This window comes from Mugil cephalus, chromosome 1 (assembly GCF_022458985.1).
Source record: "Mugil cephalus isolate CIBA_MC_2020 chromosome 1, CIBA_Mcephalus_1.1, whole genome shotgun sequence".
In the NCBI taxonomy this organism is placed as follows: domain Eukaryota; kingdom Metazoa; phylum Chordata; class Actinopteri; order Mugiliformes; family Mugilidae; genus Mugil; species Mugil cephalus.
Genome location: NC_061770.1, coordinates 8,616,786 through 8,635,460, shown reverse-complemented (window position 1 = coordinate 8,635,460; position 18,675 = coordinate 8,616,786). Strand labels below are relative to the sequence as shown.

Genomic DNA, 18,675 nt, shown 5'->3' with positions numbered 1-18,675 from the left:
ATCCTTATACTGGCTCCCCATTCATTTTAGGATACACTTTGAAATTTTTCTGATTGTTTATAAATCCTTCCATGGTCACATCCCTTCCTATATATCTGAGTTTCTCACCCCTTACACCAACACCACCAGAACCCTCAGATCCCTCAGGCTGTGGTACTGTGCAACCTCCTCCTGTCTTCTGTCTCTTGTCTCTGGCCTGGAGTTGTGTGTTTTTTTGACCTGTGGAAGTGACCTCTTCTCTCTGTGTTGCCTTCAGGCTTGCTCTGAAGATTTCAGGCCGGATTTTGTAAGGCACCTTCATACAGTTTGTATTGTTATTGATGCTATACAAATAAAATTGAACTGAATCTCCTCAGGACAGTGACAACCACTCAACTAAAAAAAAAAAAAAAACAGAAAGACATTAGGTGTCACTCAAACTGGTACAAGAGCAGAGATTATATTTGAAAATTTTAGTTAGTGATAATAACCCCAAAGCAACATACTGTGTGTCTTGACCATTCAGGGTGTTGGCTGCTCGGATCTTTTAGAGTGAGGTCCCTTATTGCCCATTCCTAGTGTACCATATATATTAAGAGTCTGAAATATCAAAACTCTCATCTGAAAGAGTGAAAACGACCACAGTGAAAACGCCTGGTACAGCCTCAGTGTATATTCCCCGCTAAACGCTGCTCTTCTAAATTTCCATCTCTGTTTCTGTCTATTCTCCAGGCTAACTGATTCCAGCTAAGCTATATGTCTGCAGCTACCTGTAGCCTCCAGTCATAGATGTAGTCACATACAATGCTTCGATATTGAGTTGTAAAACCAGTGTTTAATACAATTTCTCCAAGTGCGTAGGCAAATTGTGTCTGTTTTTCCGACATGCGCTATCTGATCTTTGATGTAGCTGAAAAAACACATCTCTCCTCCACGTCCACACTCACTCAGCCGTGAACGCGCACGTCGGGTCGCCATGGAGAGCTGTGGGCGGGGCCAGGGGACTGCTGCAGCTGTCCATGGTTGTGTAGTGTGAGGAATCAGAGAGGGTCCGGGGACGTGCGAGATGCGGCCATAGTCACGCTACACTCTCTTAAATTATAACCTGCCGGGTTCGTTAGTTTTGCAGCCCCTCGGAGCCGATTGAAAGGTGAGCCTCCTCCAGCTTTTCGGCAATTTTTTCTTTTTCCCGGAGATACTGGCCCTTGCCCTTGAAAATTACTGCTGACGATCCATCCCTAGCGTTGCATCAAGAGCAGGCCAGGAAGCAAACCAACATGGATGCTGTGCGCTATAGCAGTGCAGCTGATGATGCTTGCATAGAGATTATGTTCCTTGCATCGTATTTACTGAGTCTAATCTCCCCTGTGGACAATTTATATCAGGATGCGACTGGTGACAGTGGGAAATTTCACAGAACAGCCTGTTTATAATGAAAATGGTGGCATACGCGGTAGAGGGCTTCAGATATACCAGTGGCTCTTCATTTGTGTCGAGATGCCACCCATTCAGATGCAGCTGTATTCCTAATAATGGCTCTTTATTTTTTTTTACTTGCAGAATGATTTTGATGAATCGGTCTTGATTGCGTCGATAGATGTCAGTTACTGATTTACCTAAAGCTGCATAAGCATCAGTGGTCCTCCTGCCAAGATGTCACAATTTCAGTATAATCAATAGGGAGAATTTATGTCACTGTTGCGGCTTATCTGCAAAAATTAATTGAGTGCAGGGAAATATACTAAATCCAGGATTTTGCGCTTTATGGGCTCCATTTTGTATCTATTGTATTAAACTGACTAGTTATTGACTGCCATCAGGACCATTCAATCAAGCATGCTTTACTTCAGTTGGAGACCCCATATTTTTTTGAACATGTGTATTTTCAGAAGAACAGGCTGCCCTAACAAAGCAACTCTGTGCCCTTGTTTTTGCACATGAAGTATGCACAGTATGCAGTCTAAACAGTGCAGTCAGGTTTGTGTTTCTGTGTCCAGCCTGTGGACGTGAGGCATCATGGCTGAACAGCAGAGGCAGCGCTCCCTGTCCACTGCCGGTGAATCTCTCTACCATGTCTTGGGAGTTGACAAGGTGGCCACAACGGATGACATTAAGAGGTCTTACAGGTGAGGCTTCCCTCTGCATCCTAAGTGTGATCACCTTTGCCGTGAATGTCGTACTCTATATTTGACTGCCGTCTCTGACTTTCTTCCTAACAGGAAACTGGCGCTGAAGTTCCACCCTGACAAGAATCCCGACAATCCCGAGGCCTCAGAAAAGTTCAAGGAGATAAACAATGCCCACGCAATCCTGAATGACCCCACGAAGCGCAACATTTACGACAAATATGGTTCTCTGGGTCTATATGTAGCTGAGCAGTTTGGAGAGGAGAATGTCAACACTTACTTTGTCCTGTCAAGCTGGTGGGCAAAGGTACGCCAGGAGAAAACCCCTGACCAAATGTAATTTGCTCTGTCAAACCTCTTTTTCTAATTCTGTATCTTTCGTCCTCCTCTGACTGTGTTTGCTTTAAGGCTCTGTTTGTATTCTGCGGCCTGGCCACTGGCTGCTACTTCTGTTGCTGCCTGTGTTGCTGCTGTAACTGCTGCTGTGGAAAATGTAAACCACGGCCTCGGGAGGGCCAGGACCAGGACTTCTATGTGTCCCCTGAGGACTTGGAAGCTCAGCTGCAATCTGATGAGAGAGGTGAGCCCAAACAATTTGTGTTAGACTAATGTTTTGTGCGTGAGGGATGGATTAGCGCTTGAAACTTGGTTTCTGTTTGTGAAACAGAGGCTGGTGGTGACCCTATAGTGCTGCAGCCCTCGGCAACAGAGACAACCCAGTTAACATCAGATGGGCACCTCTCCTACCACACTGACACTGGCTTCAACTAAACCTCCCTTCCTGCTGATCCTGGCCTGCGGTCCCGCCTGCTTCCCTGCTCCACCTCGGCAAGATGAAAGAAAAGGGCGATCCATCGTTCCACCTCAGAAAGAGAGCCATGTGGAGGTGAGGGACTAGTAAGCATGGTCCATGAACGGAACTAATGAAGTCACATCCCTTACAACCCTCCCCGACTGGTCCGCTGCATATTTCCCCCCGGTAATAGAAGATAAGAGAAACAAGTAAATTGTTTCCTTTTTTATTTCTTCTTTTGTATTTCTTAGCCTTTAACCACACAGGTCGCCTGCCCTTCTTTCCCCTTCCACCGTTTTGCATCATGGTGTAGCATGCACTGTTTAAAATCATGGTCTTTGGATATTATTTGGTCCTTTGCAACATTTTCTTTGCAAGACTCATAATGTATGTGCAGTATGTTCAAATCAATGCAATTCACAGGGAGAAGGATGAGAAGGAGCAGGGGGCGAAATGTGTATTTTATGCTAAAGGAAGGGAGAGCCATGTTTCAAGGAGATGTTGGATGGAGACGTGTTTTTTTTTTTTTTTTTTTTTTTTTACTTAGACAGTCTGTGCCATCATTATACCATCAAGACCTGAGTTGTCAAACACATTTACAGATTTCAGAATTACTTTAGTTGAAAAGGCCTCCTGCTGTTGTTAGACCTACAGTATGTCTGTGGCTCTGTGTTTGTTTGTCTTTAGTGCTCCCCTGAGTGGTTTTAATGTGAATCATGAGGTTGTTAAGACACAGCTCTGTTTGCAGAAATGCCCAGTTGACTTACATTTCTAATTCAGTTATTAATCAGTCCAAGCGTTTCTTAGCCTCTCCTGCACCACTGAACGTGCTGCGGATGAGTATTGATGATGTTTATTTCCAGGGTTGCTTTTACGTTAATTTGCAGTGTCTTGCATTATAAATGTTTCGGCCCCGATAGATTAAGTACATTTCTTCAGCAGCTACAAACTGACACAGGGTGCAGAAATCAGAAAGACTCATATACAAGTAAGTTGTCATTAGTCGAAAAGATTATTTTTAATAGTTTGTTGACGCATTCAGGATACAGTCTTTTCTTTATTTTTTTAATTTATACTAATTGTAAAAAATATTTTTTAGAGACATCCAAAGTCGTTAAGGCTGAAAGACATTCATTAGACCTCTTTATTGCAGTTATTTTTGTGAAGACAAGCAGCTCCACCTAGCTCTTTTTCAGGGGGTGACATGTTTTTAAGTCTTGAATATATTTAGAAGTTGATGTGACGTGAAAAGAAAACATGCTACACTCTTGAGAGCTACTGGTGACTGCAGAATATCCACGCGGAGTATAACTGTTTTCATCACGTTTTTGTGTTTTGAGCTGAAGTCCTATGATATTTTGTCCAATGCTGTGATTGCTCATCATTGTAGACTCTTTTCCCATGTAGATCAAGAAGTTCATCAGGCATATCATGTATGAGCCAATGCTACAGGCAGCTCTGAGTAAAAGAGATTTTTCATATGACTGAATTTGCATATATTGCCACACATTTTTGCCATAAATTGCCATGAACATCTTTGCCACTATGTCAGTTTCATAACTGCTAACAATGTGTTTCAATGGTTTACAATTGGTGAGCTCCCGTCGCCCACCCTCTGCTATTAATGGTATGGATGTTGACCTCTGTGGCCCTAGTATGATGTTTCCTGTAACCTTTGATGAAACATAGATGTTACTGTCATGGCTTTTTCATTGAGATACTGAAAAATGCTACTGTAAATGTTCTAAGTTGAATGCACTGTGTGTTTTAAAAAAAAAAAGAAAATCTATAAAGGATCAATGAGCCGGAAATTATTCCATAAAAAGATAACATAGTATATAGTGTAACTATAGTGAAATGGTTATATGATGCATTTTTTTGGAATTTTATTTATTTCCTACTTTGTCATGTTTCAGATGATGATTGACTATAATTTTAACTGGTATGGTGTTGTAATGTTGCCATTAAATTTTGCAAGGAATGGTTTAATGGACATGGTCACTTGTACATACACTTGACCCATATAAAGTATAAACCTTAACGTTTCTGTTGTAGCATGGTAATTGTGTGTCTGGATGAAAACAAGTGGATCATTGATCTGATTTGCTGTTGTTGAATAAATGTTCCTCAACATTTTGACTCATGTCCTTTTCAAATAGCTTCATAGGGAACCACAGGGAGATGGTAGGAACAATGCAGGGGTTGGTTTGTGGGTGACTTTCACATAGAATTAGTGGTAGAGGTTTAGTGCTACAGTTCAGTGTAGAAGTAACTGGAAATGTTAGTTGGGTAAAAGCACAAATATAATAAGGGAAATGTACTTCAATATTAAAGTGGAGAAGCTCACGGATGAAGAAGCACCACTGAAACCTGTGAAAAACATGTGGTGAGAAAATGCAGGAATTATTCATAGGACTGCAACTAAATTAAAAATAACAGATTCTGAAAATAGTAGACGTAGTAGATAGAAATCACTCATCTTCTATCAAAGTAAGTTTGGTTTATGGGAAGCTGTTTCAGAGACAATCCTCTGCAGGTTGGTGATTTTACCAGCAGGTGGAGACAAGACATTAATTTTATCAAGTGACAGTGGGATGCCAATGACTCATGAGACTTTGCACACTATATAAAAAAATACTAAAAAATCTAAATGCTATTTACCCTTATCAACTGTATTTAATATCGATGCTGCCTTTGAAAACAACACATCATATACTGTATTTGTCAACGGCTTCTACCTTGCACCTTAGATTAGATGCATCTCATGATTGTAACTTATTGTATATCATATAGCCCTGAATGCAAATGATCCTGATCAAGAGTTTACCTGGTGATTTTGGCCTGACAACATGTACACAAGTTGACACAAACAGGTTTGAATGGCTACTAAAGGTACCATCCTCATCTGCGATCCGTTTCCTTGTAATCAGTGTGTGTGTGTAAAAGGTCAGTGAGTTTCTGGGCTCCTGACTGACCCTCTTTCATCCAGTGCTGCACTGATGTTTCTGGATTCTGAGTCATGGAGAAAGCAAAAGTTTTGCCAAAGAATCTGTAGAAAAAAGGGAATTGAACAAACAACAGGAAAGAGATATAAAAAGATATCCAAGGAATTAAGAATGTCAATCAGCAGTGTTCAAAACTAATTACGAAGTGGAAAATGAGAGTCTGTTGAAATCAAACCATGGTCAGGTATACCAACAAACATTTCAGCCACAACAGCCAAGAAAATTGTTCAGGATGCAGAGAAAAACCCACAAATAACTTCAGCTGAAATACAGGACTCACTGAAAAAAAGCGGTGTGGGTGTTTCAAGATGCACAGTAAGGAGGGGGAAAAATGGGCTGCATGGTCGGCAGAAGAAAGCCATTACTATGCAAAGGTCACAAAGCATCCTGATTACAATATGCCAAACAGCACAGAGGCAGACCTCAATACGTCTGGAACTAAGTCATTTAGAGCGATGAGAAATATATCATATTGGAAATATCATATCAATCAGAAATGTATCAATATCTCTTATTGTCTGTATGTCATCAATTGTTGGCAAAGTACGCATGTGGCCAGATAATACAATCCAGAGTCACGGATGTGTTCTTGCCCTGCTCATTTTAAAGAAGGCTCATCTGAAGGTAACCTGTGTGGACTTAGGACATCCAGGTGTCCCAGAATGACACTGACAGAATCCACAGAGTCCACCAGACATTGTACTTCAGAGTCCAAATGTGCAAGTCACACGTTTGAATTTGTGGTATTGTGACACGCCCATGGTCTAGGAGGACGCTGAATCTGAAGCAGCTAAATATTTACACCTGTGCCCCCATTAACACGTTTAAAACAGTGCTTTGTTCACTTCGATGTATTCAGATATCTCTGTGGCATTTCTATATAACAATAATTACAGTACTTTTTTTTTTTTTTTTTTTTTTTTTACTCTAATGGTGTTTGTTTGTTTTGGGTGTTTTTGTGTAGTTGTTTGTATGTTGCACGTAGACTGTCGATGACAAAGCCATTAATAGCCTCGGTGATCCCAGCTGCGCCTGCCCCCTGCTTGTCACTGAGCTGAGCTCAGGGACTCTTGGCAGAAACTAGCTTGTCAAAGCACTCCTACGTGAAAGAGGCAGAGATGAGCCGACAAGGTAAAACCCACCTCGCATTATCTATACGGTGTATTTTGAGTCATTTCTGTGTTTAGTTATAGTCGTATTTATGGCGAGTTTATGCTCCGTTTTCGTTAGCTAACGTTAGCATCGAGTGCAACAAGTAACGTTAGCAGTTAGCCGGCTAGCTAGGTAGCCATGGAGACGGAGTGGAGTTCAGCACCTAGGACAGCTCCCATGATTTTATTCTGGTAAAGATATAAGAGTTTCTTTTATTATAATAATGTACTATTGAGTATTTTCAATGTGTTTTTCCCTGCGCTTCTTCCCCAGGTTATAGCAGTGCTTCTCCGACTGTGAGCTTCTCCACAACAATAACAGGAAATGGATGCTCATCCACAGATCTGACAGACGAGGACATTGACAGTCTGCGTTTTGAACTTGCAAGGGTGATGTAGCTCTTTTTGTCTGTTAAGCCTTATGTTGTTAGGATAACATCGGCTGCTCTGTGTTGCTCATTTTCTTGTTTTTTTTTTTGTTGTTTGTTTTATTTTGCTTTGTTTTTTTTTGTTTTTGTTTTTTTTGTACAGACAGAGGATGAAATTCAGACCTTGAGGCAGGTACTTTTAACCAAAGAAAAGTATGCAGCAGATATCAGGAGGCAACTGGGACTGAGCCCTCTCAGCAACATCAAACAGAACCTGTCCAAAAGTTGGCAGGAAGTCCAGACCTCATCACCGTAAGTGCACTTTGAACTGATCAAAAACTCTGCTTAGTTTTCCTGGACACCCAGTTACAGTACTGGCGTGTTGGCCACACATTGTCTTAGTGTGGCACAGTTACATAACAACGAATACACACTAATGACTGTCTTGGCCACCCCCTTAAATCAGCATAATCTCTCAACCTTAGCATGTTTTGTCCTTTCAGATATCTTACAGCCTCCGCCACTCTGGAGGACATCAGCCACTCCAGCGTGTGAGTGTTTCTTTTTATGTTTCAGTTGTGCTCAGAAAGACTTGTTGTATAACATTTCATGGTGAAGGGGTATCCCAGAGGTCTATCCTGTGCTCACATGTTAAAGAGGAATCTCTTCTAAGAAACAAGTCATGGGATTTTCTAGGTCAAATAGGATTGGTGCCCTGTTAATAGCCTTATAGCCTGACTTAGCACAAAGGGCAGTAGTATTAACAGGCAACACCAGGGCTAGACTGCAGCCTTTGAAACAGAGTGAGCAAGAGATTTTCTGCAGATGGATTGTAGCCTATGACGTAACTGAGCGTGGTGTTAACTACGTCAGAATTCATACCTGTGTACACACTTGTTATGTAATAAACAGCAGTGTCGTTACCTTCCTTTGTTCAGGCCCTGACTTCTTATTTCTGTCTCCAGATATGTGAGGACACGAGATGGTCTCTCTCACGCAGGTCAAGTGACGACCGCAGCGCTGTCAACTGTGGGCGTGGCCATCACCAGGAGACTGGCAGAAATGAGGTACACCTACAGTTGGCTGACTTACTTCCTTGTGATCTTAAAAAGAAAATAAATAAATAAATTTAATAATTTCCACCTTGATTTGTGCAAAAAATTAGATCAGTAATGAGTCAAAACATACCAGAATTAGCAGTTTTCTGTGATTCACCTTCAGCTTGGTAATAAAATGACAGATTCTGCTTGTATAGAGGGAAAGAAGAATAAGAGTTGACGTTGCACAAGCCACCATCAGCGTGTTAGAAAAGCTGTCTTTGGCTAATTTAGCCAGGCAGATGGAGAGACAAGAGGCCCACAGAGAGTCAAGTAAACAGTATACAGCACTTCAAACTGTGGTTACAGGTTAGAAAACAGGAAATGTCCTCATCTCAAACATGTAGGTATTACTGGAAAATAACGCCAGATAATTGTGAAGCACAATGTATCAATATCATTCATACAGAAATGTATCAATAGCTCTTATTGTCTGTACGTCATCAGTTGCTGCCCAAGTACTGTTCAGATTCAAAGTACGCATGTGACCAGATGATACAGTCCAGAGGCACGGATGTGTTCTTGCCCTGTTCATTTTATAGAAGGCTCATCTGAAGGTAACCTGTGTGGACTAAGGACATCCAGGTGTCCCAGAATGACACTGACAGAGCGATTGTATTGCATCCTCCGGTCCACCAAAGATTGTACTTCAGAGTCCAAGTTGTAATCCAACTACCAAAAGTTTGCATTTGTGGTATTGTGACACATCCATTGTGTAGAAGGAGGACGCTGAATCTGAAGCATCTAAATATTTACATCTGTGCTCCCACTAACACATGTTTAAATCAGTGCTTTGTTCACTTTCATGTATTCAGGTCTCTTCATGGCATTTCTATATAAAAATAATTACAGGACATCTTTTTTTTTTTTTAGAAGATACTCCAACCAAAGTCTGTTTGTTTACTAACAGATGATTCCACTTTAAGCTAGAAAAGTGTCTGTGTTTGTGATTCCATCATTACTCAGTTTAGTAAAGAAGTGTATCCTAGGAGTCGTCCACTAACACCCACAGAAACACAAGTTAATTTTGAAGATTCACCGTCCAAAGCCTCTTGTGTTTTCGTTTAGCCTCTAAAAAGCCTTAATCCAATCACACTAGTGGATCTGGACATCAGCGGCAGTCGATAAGTCTGTTGTTATCATGCTTGTGGAAACAGAAGGTGGTGTGACGTATTCTGTGTTTGTGTCTCTGTTATCACGCTGCCAACACAACAGAGCTCTGCCTCTTCCAAGCCCACCACGGTAAGACCTGTGTGCACTGGGACTGTCTCCACGGACTGTCTCAAATATCTTCACAAAATAATTATATTGCTCATAATGATAGTACCTTCTAGTGAAATAGCTTTTATGCATCTGCACATACTGTATATACTGTAAAGATATTGTAGTCCTTCATTTCATTTCTAGTCCTCCAGTCAATTATAACCATGTCCATGTCTCAGGTCAAAGAAATTTAAATTGTTTGAAGCTGCACAAAGGGCTTCATTAGTCATCATATATATTTCATTACAATTGCTAGTTTCTGCTAAAAACATGTGTTCATCCATGATGAAAACACAGTTGTCACCCTCTCACAAAATTAGTTAATATTGATTGTTTTTAAGGCTTACTTGTCCATTTTAATGCTCTTTCCTTTCCTTCTTGTACGCAGCACCCTGAGCCACACCATAAGTGTGCCGACTATGAGGTAAGACACCATATATTGTTTCTATATATAAATGCTGTGTTCATGTATTAATTTGGGCTCAATTTCTCTCCCTAGACACTCCTCTACATTCAAGTCTTTGGAAGAAATCGTTGGAAATGTGAAAGTGAGTTTATTAAAAACATCAGTCACATAGTAAGTGGAGCAGTCCACTCACTGTTTGAGCATTGATCACTTGTCTGAATCTCGCAGGGCAAAGTGACTGGTGGTCTGACAACTAATGGAGACACCTCTGGGTTTGAAAGAAGATCACGCCACAGCACATGAGATGAACCTGTCTAACATCCCAAAATGAATTATGTTCATACCTTGTGAAGTTATGAAAGAATATTTTGTTTCTTTGTCAGTGTGAATTTGTTGTTTTTGACTGTTAACTAAAACATAATGACTATAATAGAATGTATCAAATGTGTGAGGCTTCAACAAAATACTATTTTAATATGTATTCCTCATTATGATTCGTAAATGTAATTCTGTATTTATTCCAGGAAAGTTATATTCATAAATCAGTATTATTCACTTAAAGTATTTTTGTAATTTAACGTTTTTCAATTAAAATCAATAGCATATTTTAGTCTGTCTCGTTGGTATTATTGGTATAGTTGTCTTTACTTTACCTTACGCTCTGACGAAGAAAACAATTTTCTACAAGGATGTGCTACTGCCAGAGATTGCCCGTACGTGAGACTCTGGGTGGCGACAGAGTACGCTTTCCACAGTTTGGTTTAGGACACGGTCTGTTGTGGGAACAACTGCACTTTTGCACTCAAACACTGCAGTGGTCTGATATATGGGAGGTCTAGGATAACAGATAGTTATGGGACCATTAGATATATCAAAAACTAGAACAAAAGTCCAACAAAGTTGATATGAGTAGGGAAAAGAGGAGTTCCCTGACCGGGAATCGAACCCGGGCCGCGGCGGTGAGAGCGCCGAATCCTAACCACTAGACCACCAGGGAGCTACATCACGCTGAACCCTTCCATCACTTTTATCGGCACTGAGACCACTTTGTGTGTTAAGTTTTGTCTGTATTTTTTAGCCAACGACGTCGACAGTAAACATCATTCACACATTGGACCATGTATTACATACGTCTATGGTTCACGTTCAAAAGGAGTTGGAGAAACGGCTGGAAATCTCGTGCTCTTTTATCCATCCAAAACCATAAGTAAAGTTAGTCCTTGAGCATCACGTGTTGGTAAAAGACTTGTTTTTGAAAGAAATACCTTTCAAAATGGCGTCAAATGACGTTTTTAAACCGCATGTCTGATTCCGCGTTACTAAGCCAAAAGCCCGGACTGCATATTTAAAAGTCACCTCCAGTAAATGTAACTTATTCAGCCTTTCTCTTTATTGTTTTGTCCATGCCTGCCCTAAAGCTGCCCATCTGTCTGACATGGCGGTAGTTAATTAAACCCTCTCCGCCCGAGCCGGGGTCACGACCTGAACAGCAGCACGTTCTCGACAGAGAGCAGTCACAGTCCCCGCCTCGTGCCCATGCAGCACGCGTCGGCTGAGCCTCCTATAAAAGCAGCCCGTGACTCCACTGGAGACAGAAACAGCAGAGAAGCGACCCGGAGCGGTCCACATCGATACTTCATCCACAAATGGGCCATTGTAACAACTAGCACCTCCTCTTCTTCCAGCCATCCGAACCTTAACACCGCATCAGGTGCCAACACCATCGTACACTTACAGGTAAGTCAAAGAATTCATTAAACGCAACTTGAATATATCTCTTTTTTTCTGATTTGATAATGTCCGGATTATCATTCTAGAAATTATGCATTTTTTTCATGTTTTCCCTTATACGTGTTTCACTTCTCCACATATTGTGTTGCTTAAGTGAAACTCTAATGATTTATATATATATATTTGACTGATTTATCCTCTGCAAGAGACATTAACACCAGAGCAAACACAGAATAAATAATTATTAGTATGTAAAATTGCCACATGACGACTGTAGATAAGTAAGCGTCTGTGCATCAGCTGCTTTGTTTATCTAGGCTATGAAGTGCAGACAGGTACCCATCTGATCCTTGCAATCCTCAAAGCCATCTGCTGCTCACCTGGAGTTAAGCTGTACAGCCTTCAGCTGGTTCTCCAGATTGTTAGACTCTATAGGTTTAAGCCACTCGCTACACATTTTCACTTTTTAATCCTCGTATTTTTGTTAAAAATACATAAATATTTCAAAAAAAAAAAGAAAAAAAGAAAAGAAAAAAGGATTTAGTTCATGTTGCGTTTTTGGCTTTAAAGTGTGTGATTAGAGGCCTGTGTAATTTCCTGGCTGGACACAGTAACCTGGACGACTACCAACAATACATACGTGACCTCTATGATAGTCCTGCAGTATCTTGGTCACGCTGCCAGGTCGTGCACAGTGCAGCTTGCCATGTGGACATGCGGTCACGTTCTGGTTATATAAGCCTTGGGAAACCAGACTCTTGGAAGCAGCTGCTTCTGTTTTATCACTCCGCAGCACAGAGAGCATGAATGAATGAATGAATGAATGAATAATGGCAGATTCGTGTTTGGCGTGTTTGTAACACAACATTCAAGGACTAGGCAGTAAAATAGAATATACCTTAAATACAATAATAGTGATATGGTCCTGTTTTTCATCTGCTTTCCAGCCTAATGATGCCTTTGTTTTCCTCTAGGTTACCATTTTCCATCTTTGAGCGGTTTTCCAGCTAAGGTCGGAGAAAATGGCAGCAATTCCATCAAGTGGCTCCCTCATCGCCACCCATGACTACTACAGAAGTGAGTCAGCTGTGGCCTATATGTATTAATATCATGCTAGTTTCAGTGTAAGGATTTTTGTTTTGCTAAAAATAAACATGTGACTGTCTTTCCTTCAGGGCGCATCGGGTCCACATCCAGTAACAGCTCTTGTGGCAGCGCCGAGTACACAGGAGAGGTCATTCCACACCATCCAGGTATGAAACATGTACCAGATTTTATTCTGAAAATGTCAAACACTGACATCTTTATGCAACAATACAAGTGAAGTTAATTAAACGATGTTTCTCACAGGACTTCCAAGGCAAGACTCTGGCCACTGGTGGACTTCTTTTTTCTTCGCAAAACAGAACCAGCCCGGCATGCAGAACGGATCTGAAAATCAAAAGTGAGTGTGTTAATATGCAAACCTAACCTCACCGGAGTTAATAATGTGCGGGTACCTTTGATTGTTCCTGTTGCTGGAGGCTAAACTGAGACTTCTTTTGTGTTGTAGGAACAGAACCTACACTGTAGCCAACGGTCAGGTGACCTGCATCGCCCGGGAAATGGTTCTGAACAGACAACTCAGCGAAACTAGCGAAAATGGGAAGTTTGAACCAACGAGCCCTCCACCAACTTCCTCCTAGGGGTCTTCCCTGCCACCACCCCACCAAATACCTCCCCCTCACCCTCAGCTCGCCATCCATCACATAGTCCAGCAGAGATGGAGATGGAGATGATGGTCTTGTTGATGGTGTTTTTTCACTTGTAGTCAATAGAGTGTGCTCTTTCTTTATGCCTGTGTATATTATCTTTTTATTATGACCAAAAGTTTAAAAAAAAAACAAAAAACTCAAGTTTGTAAAAAGTTATTTTTATCTGTTTCATGTCATGACTTGATACTGTTAGTAAAAACAAAATAACAATAAAATGCTTATAGACTGCACCTATGTGTCATCTTTTATTCAGCTTAACAGACAGTTATTTAGTAGCAAAACAACCTGTTTAGTGTTTTTGCTAAACCTCAAAGTCACCACTGTCTGTGTGAAGGACACAGTGAAGCAACTGTGAGGGGTCACATGCGACCTATTTACAAAACAGATCTGATCAGTTTAACGTAGATATGATTAGAGGCGATTCATTCAGGTGTTAATACGGCTTACATGACGCCTCCCCGTAACCTCAATGTGGGTCAGCGGCTCCTGGAGAAGTGAGTGGGAGTTAACGATATTTGAGATGATTAAGGTTGAAACACATGTTGTTTGTTTGGTTCAATAATTATTTATTTTTGTTTGGGTTCAGTAATTACATTAATTTTTGACCAATAGTCAATCATTAGCTAAGACTTCCTACAGTTTGTCCCCACAATACAAACTCCTGCTATGGCTGGATCAAATCTGATCAACTCAAACTTTATCTATACAGCACGTTTCATACAAAATCCATCGCAACGTGCTTCACACAAAATAAAAACATCCAACATTACAGAAAATAATAAAAACCAAGCCCATATATCGACCCACGCACTTACACACACACACACACACACACAAAATACGCACACGCACAGCATTTTAGAAGGTCCAGTAACATGGCAGAGCACTGAGGAAACGGGTGTGGAAAAACCACCTAAAGGGGGGCCATACACACCGAGAAATGTCACAGTCACGTTGACCACCCTGACCCAGATACACCGCGGTAGACGACACACACGGTGCAGAACCCCCCAGTCCTCCAGGTCTGAGCGATCTAAAGACGACGTCCCTGCAGGCAGACCAGACACACCTCCCAGTGTGGAGGGTCCCCATGAGGAAACACTGGAGATAAAAAACTAAAAGATTAAAACCTCAAAGGATAAAATCACAAAAAAGCAATAAGTACAACAATGACAACATATATACAAGAAGTAGGCAAATGTAAAAGTTTACAATTTAAAAACAAAAATTAAAAGAAATGCACAAACTCAAACTAAATAAATAAATGAATGAGTAAAAAATGAATAAAATCATTAAAAAACAGGAATAGTAAAATAAGAGAATAAGAGAGTAAAAGGGATTAAATGAAAGCCAGATTAAAAAGATGAGTCTTGAGCCTCCTTTTAAAAATATTAACAGACTGGAGGCTAGAGACACGGTTTAAACACCACAGTCAGGTGCATGGACAGAGCTTTTAATACGGAGGTGGTTTTTAAGCTCAAATACAACATTTTTTATTTTGAAATGTATATATATAAGAATATACGACATGTAATTCAATCAAATTAAATGCACAGATTCATTTTTTGGTTTCCTTCTTTTGTATACTTGTAAAACAATAGTTCATGGATTATATTAACACAGGACGGTAATGGATGACCTGTGTGGTGTGCACACAGGCACACAAAGAAACAAACAATATATATAAATATATGAATGAGTTCAATAATACTGACTAAATTAAGGAAATGGGGAGTGAGGACCACTGCAGAGTGGTGTAACAGTGCTGCATCACAAAAACACTTGAATAAGGTCAGACTACTTACAAGTGCTTGTTGAGTGATCTGAGGTTCTCTACATTAAACTGGAAAATCTCTGATAAAAAGAAAAGGAATCATCCTAATGTACCAAGTATCGTTGTAGCAGGTGCCTCATAAGACCAATCTCTACATTAAGCATTAAAACATTAATGCGTTTTCATGCAGTGCTAGTACGCGTTAGGAGGATCAATAAATGCACTGGTTCGTTTAACTGAGTTTTCTGCGAAAAATTAACCTAGAAACATTTTGCAATGTGGACCCTGACAACTAAAAATAGAATGAACAAAGTTTGAGTACAGTCCTGTAAGATAATCTTTCTGTTCAAACAACAAACAGACATTCTGTGTTCTCTGCTGCCTGGAGAACACAGAGCAACTGTGAGGAAAACTATTTGTCACCAACGGAGCTGAAGACGTGATTCATAAACTCAGACCTTGACGTGAGAAGCATGACTTGTCCGATATGCCCTCCAAAGCTCTCCTATTCCTGGCTACGTATCAGGGAGCCTCTGGGGTCTAAAAATGTCCTGCGATCCAGGCCATGTAAAAACACACTCTTGCCCCATCACTCTTTCCCACCACGCAGGTCTTATTTTACTGCTCCAGAAGGCTCTCTGAGTTTCTCTGCATACATTCACCGCACGAGAGAAGGACAAATTCATGTCACGGTCACGTCACCAAAGAGATATTTTTAATGTAACATAAAAGAGACAATTTATTTAAAATAACTTAGTTGAGGATGCAACCATTCACAAGAATGAATGTCCAACAGTAGCTACACAAATTCATCTGACTGGCAGTGAGACACACAATGTTTTTTTGTCGTTTTTCTGTTTGAGGAGAGACTGCGTCATTATCCCAATTTGTATGATTCATCATATCTCTGGTTTGTTAGCAATTTGACCAGAGCAAATGTTTTATTTATTAATTTATGACCAGTTTTGTCAGTTGTTTTAGCATGAATACAACATGTTGTGTTGATGCTGACGAATTAACAATACACTTTACCTGCCACAAAGGCATCCTGCTAACAAAAAAACATGCTATATGCTTAAAAAGCAAAATCAAATAATGTTAATTAAAGAAATAAAATCTATATAGGGAGGAGGTCTGGGTGGATGGACGGTTCAATAAAACCACCTGAATTTTTTGTAATTTTGTGCGTAGTTAACAACAAACCGTATGGTCACCTTGGTGGTAAAGCTCTCCTGATTTTAAGAAAGATACCAACTTTAATCCAGCTTTGATCTTCACTCAAACATGACCCAAACGTTTATTTATTTACGCTATGTACAGCCAAAAATATGTCATGCTTTATGTATAGACCATAGACCAACATTGTATTTTTGTGATTTCATTTGTTGTTTTGGGCAAAATCAGTTACTTCAGAATGAGAAAGTTATTTGGTTGTGGATTAGGCCACAAGCAAATATATTACAAAAACCTTATGTATAATGTTTTTGTCAACAGTAGTTGATAAAAGCAGAGTCCACTGTGTTTTATTTATGGGTCTTTTTTTAACCCTGATCTGCTGTAGCTGCCAATAGTTTGTGGAAACCACACAGGCTGCTCATGCACATTAGTTGGCTCAGACATTAACAGGGAATCTGGGGTAAAGGTATCTGGCCCATGATGTCAGTGCCGCCTAAACGTCCCCTCCCGCCTGGACTGTTCACCAACTGCTCAAGCTGATACGGCGCGGGTTACAGGAAAGATACTGCCTGTTCCCAGAATTAGCAGGCACTTTGCCTCATTGTACAACTTTTCATGTTTGTCCTTTCAGGTAGCAGCGTTCGTGCTGTTTGCAGGGGCTCAAGTGTCATCTGGTTATAGATCTATATTTGATCAGCAGCATGAGCTGAGAGCATGAACGTCTGGGCTCCAGTTCACGTGTCACTGAGGGAATGGCCGACGCAAAATGGTTCACAAAGTCTAACGTACACCATTGTTTATTTGTTCTCGCTGCGTGGTCCAAGTTTGTGCATTTTAAAAATACCTGGGAAAATAGCTCGCAAAGGACTCTAACCTGGAAGTCACAAACAAAGTTCTGCAAAGAGTTTAGTTGTGTCCTTCACCTCTGTAGAACTTTTTTAAACCAGGTAACCCAGAGTCAAAGCAATCTTCTACTGGAGACCAATTAACATTAGAAACTAAATTACCTTTTATACATGTGGTGAATATATTAATTCTACAAAGTGGGACCTGCAGCTTCTCTGGCCTCTTGCCACCATCAAACAGCAGTGAGAGAATGAATCCTGTCAGATTCATTTCAGCGATGAACTTAAAACTGCTGCATCACAGCCATCTACAGAATTAATGCAACAGTAATAAAATCCCATTTAAAGGTTCCATACTTTTGCAGATATGACTTCTGTACTGAGGTCACTCTTACATTAATGCATGTAATGTGTTTGAATGTTGACATCTCAAACTACATTATTATACTACAAACCCTCTAATGTGATGGCACCAGTGCAACACTCTCAGAGACACCTTCGGTTTATTTTAAACGCATCATTTCTAATGATTCATTGTTTTATTATATAAAATACCCAATGTATTCAACTGGAAACACCTTATTTTAGCAGAATGGTGGCTATTTTTTTAACAAAATAAAACAAAACGCTGAACACAAATCACTGTTGTACATTATTGAGGTCGTTGCTGTTTTGTTTTCTTTCCGTATCGACTTTGGTCCGATGGATCACAGCGTCCATTTTCACACGACACACGTGTGTTTGTGAACCCAGCTGTGAAACTTGCCAGACTTACTCAAGCTGAGCAAAAACATCTGATTACAACACTACTATGCTTCCAGATTGAAATGATAAACTGTGAAAATAAGGCCACATGAGAGCAGCGTAGCATGGACCAGTGGGAATAAATGACTAATACAATATGTGACGACAACCACAGGCTTATTAGTGTCAGGGTTTGTTTTAAGCTAATCAATAATTAGAAAAAGAAAACAGGAAAATAAATAAAAATAAGAGTATGGAGGACAAAGAATCTGAATTTGATCACTCTTTGTCTCAAGGTGACGGCACAAAGATTTCTGGTTTAGAGTGAAATGTTCCCACTATTATGAGCTCCTTTTACTTATTGAATTAACTGTAGAAGTCCTTCAGCTGTTCATCTAACCCAAATGTTAAAATCTTTTGACCTGCAACAGAAATATTCCCATGAATGTCAGACCCAGTCTAG

At 40.4% G+C, this 18,675-nt stretch overlaps 3 protein-coding genes, 1 long non-coding RNA gene and 1 other non-coding gene across 5 annotated transcripts; 3 read left to right on the top strand and 2 right to left on the bottom strand.

Moving 5' to 3' along the window:
- Positions 1-971: 971 nt before the first annotated feature.
- On the top strand, positions 972-5,037 carry dnajc5aa (DnaJ (Hsp40) homolog, subfamily C, member 5aa). Its single transcript, XM_047608254.1, has 5 exons — positions 972-1,129; positions 1,977-2,105; positions 2,199-2,412; positions 2,514-2,685; positions 2,773-5,037. Exons 2-5 carry the CDS (start codon positions 1,996-1,998, stop codon positions 2,874-2,876), a joined length of 600 nt encoding a protein of 199 aa, XP_047464210.1. The 5' UTR covers positions 972-1,129; positions 1,977-1,995; the 3' UTR covers positions 2,877-5,037.
- Positions 5,038-5,710: 673 nt separating this feature from the next.
- LOC125017036 (tumor protein D54-like) lies at positions 5,711-10,798 on the top strand. Its single transcript, XM_047599873.1, has 9 exons — positions 5,711-7,034; positions 7,329-7,444; positions 7,586-7,734; positions 7,926-7,973; positions 8,388-8,489; positions 9,735-9,761; positions 10,171-10,206; positions 10,282-10,330; positions 10,417-10,798. Exons 1-9 carry the CDS (start codon positions 7,022-7,024, stop codon positions 10,489-10,491), a joined length of 615 nt encoding a protein of 204 aa, XP_047455829.1. The 5' UTR covers positions 5,711-7,021; the 3' UTR covers positions 10,492-10,798.
- A 315-nt stretch (positions 10,799-11,113) lies between these two features.
- trnae-cuc lies at positions 11,114-11,185 on the bottom strand. Its single transcript has one exon. It is a non-coding gene; the product is annotated as a tRNA-Glu (tRNA).
- A 576-nt stretch (positions 11,186-11,761) lies between these two features.
- ppdpfa (pancreatic progenitor cell differentiation and proliferation factor a) lies at positions 11,762-13,753 on the top strand. Its single transcript, XM_047568462.1, has 5 exons — positions 11,762-11,925; positions 12,894-12,996; positions 13,095-13,172; positions 13,270-13,363; positions 13,472-13,753. The coding sequence occupies exons 2-5, from the start codon at positions 12,942-12,944 to the stop codon at positions 13,602-13,604; spliced, it is 360 nt and encodes a 119-aa protein (XP_047424418.1). The 5' UTR covers positions 11,762-11,925; positions 12,894-12,941; the 3' UTR covers positions 13,605-13,753.
- On the bottom strand, positions 13,710-15,675 carry LOC124996331. Its single transcript, XR_007110857.1, has 2 exons — positions 15,479-15,675; positions 13,710-14,774 (listed from the first exon to the last, which is right to left on the bottom strand). It is a non-coding gene; the product is annotated as an uncharacterized LOC124996331 (long non-coding RNA).
- Between the last annotated feature and the right edge of the window lie 3,000 nt (positions 15,676-18,675).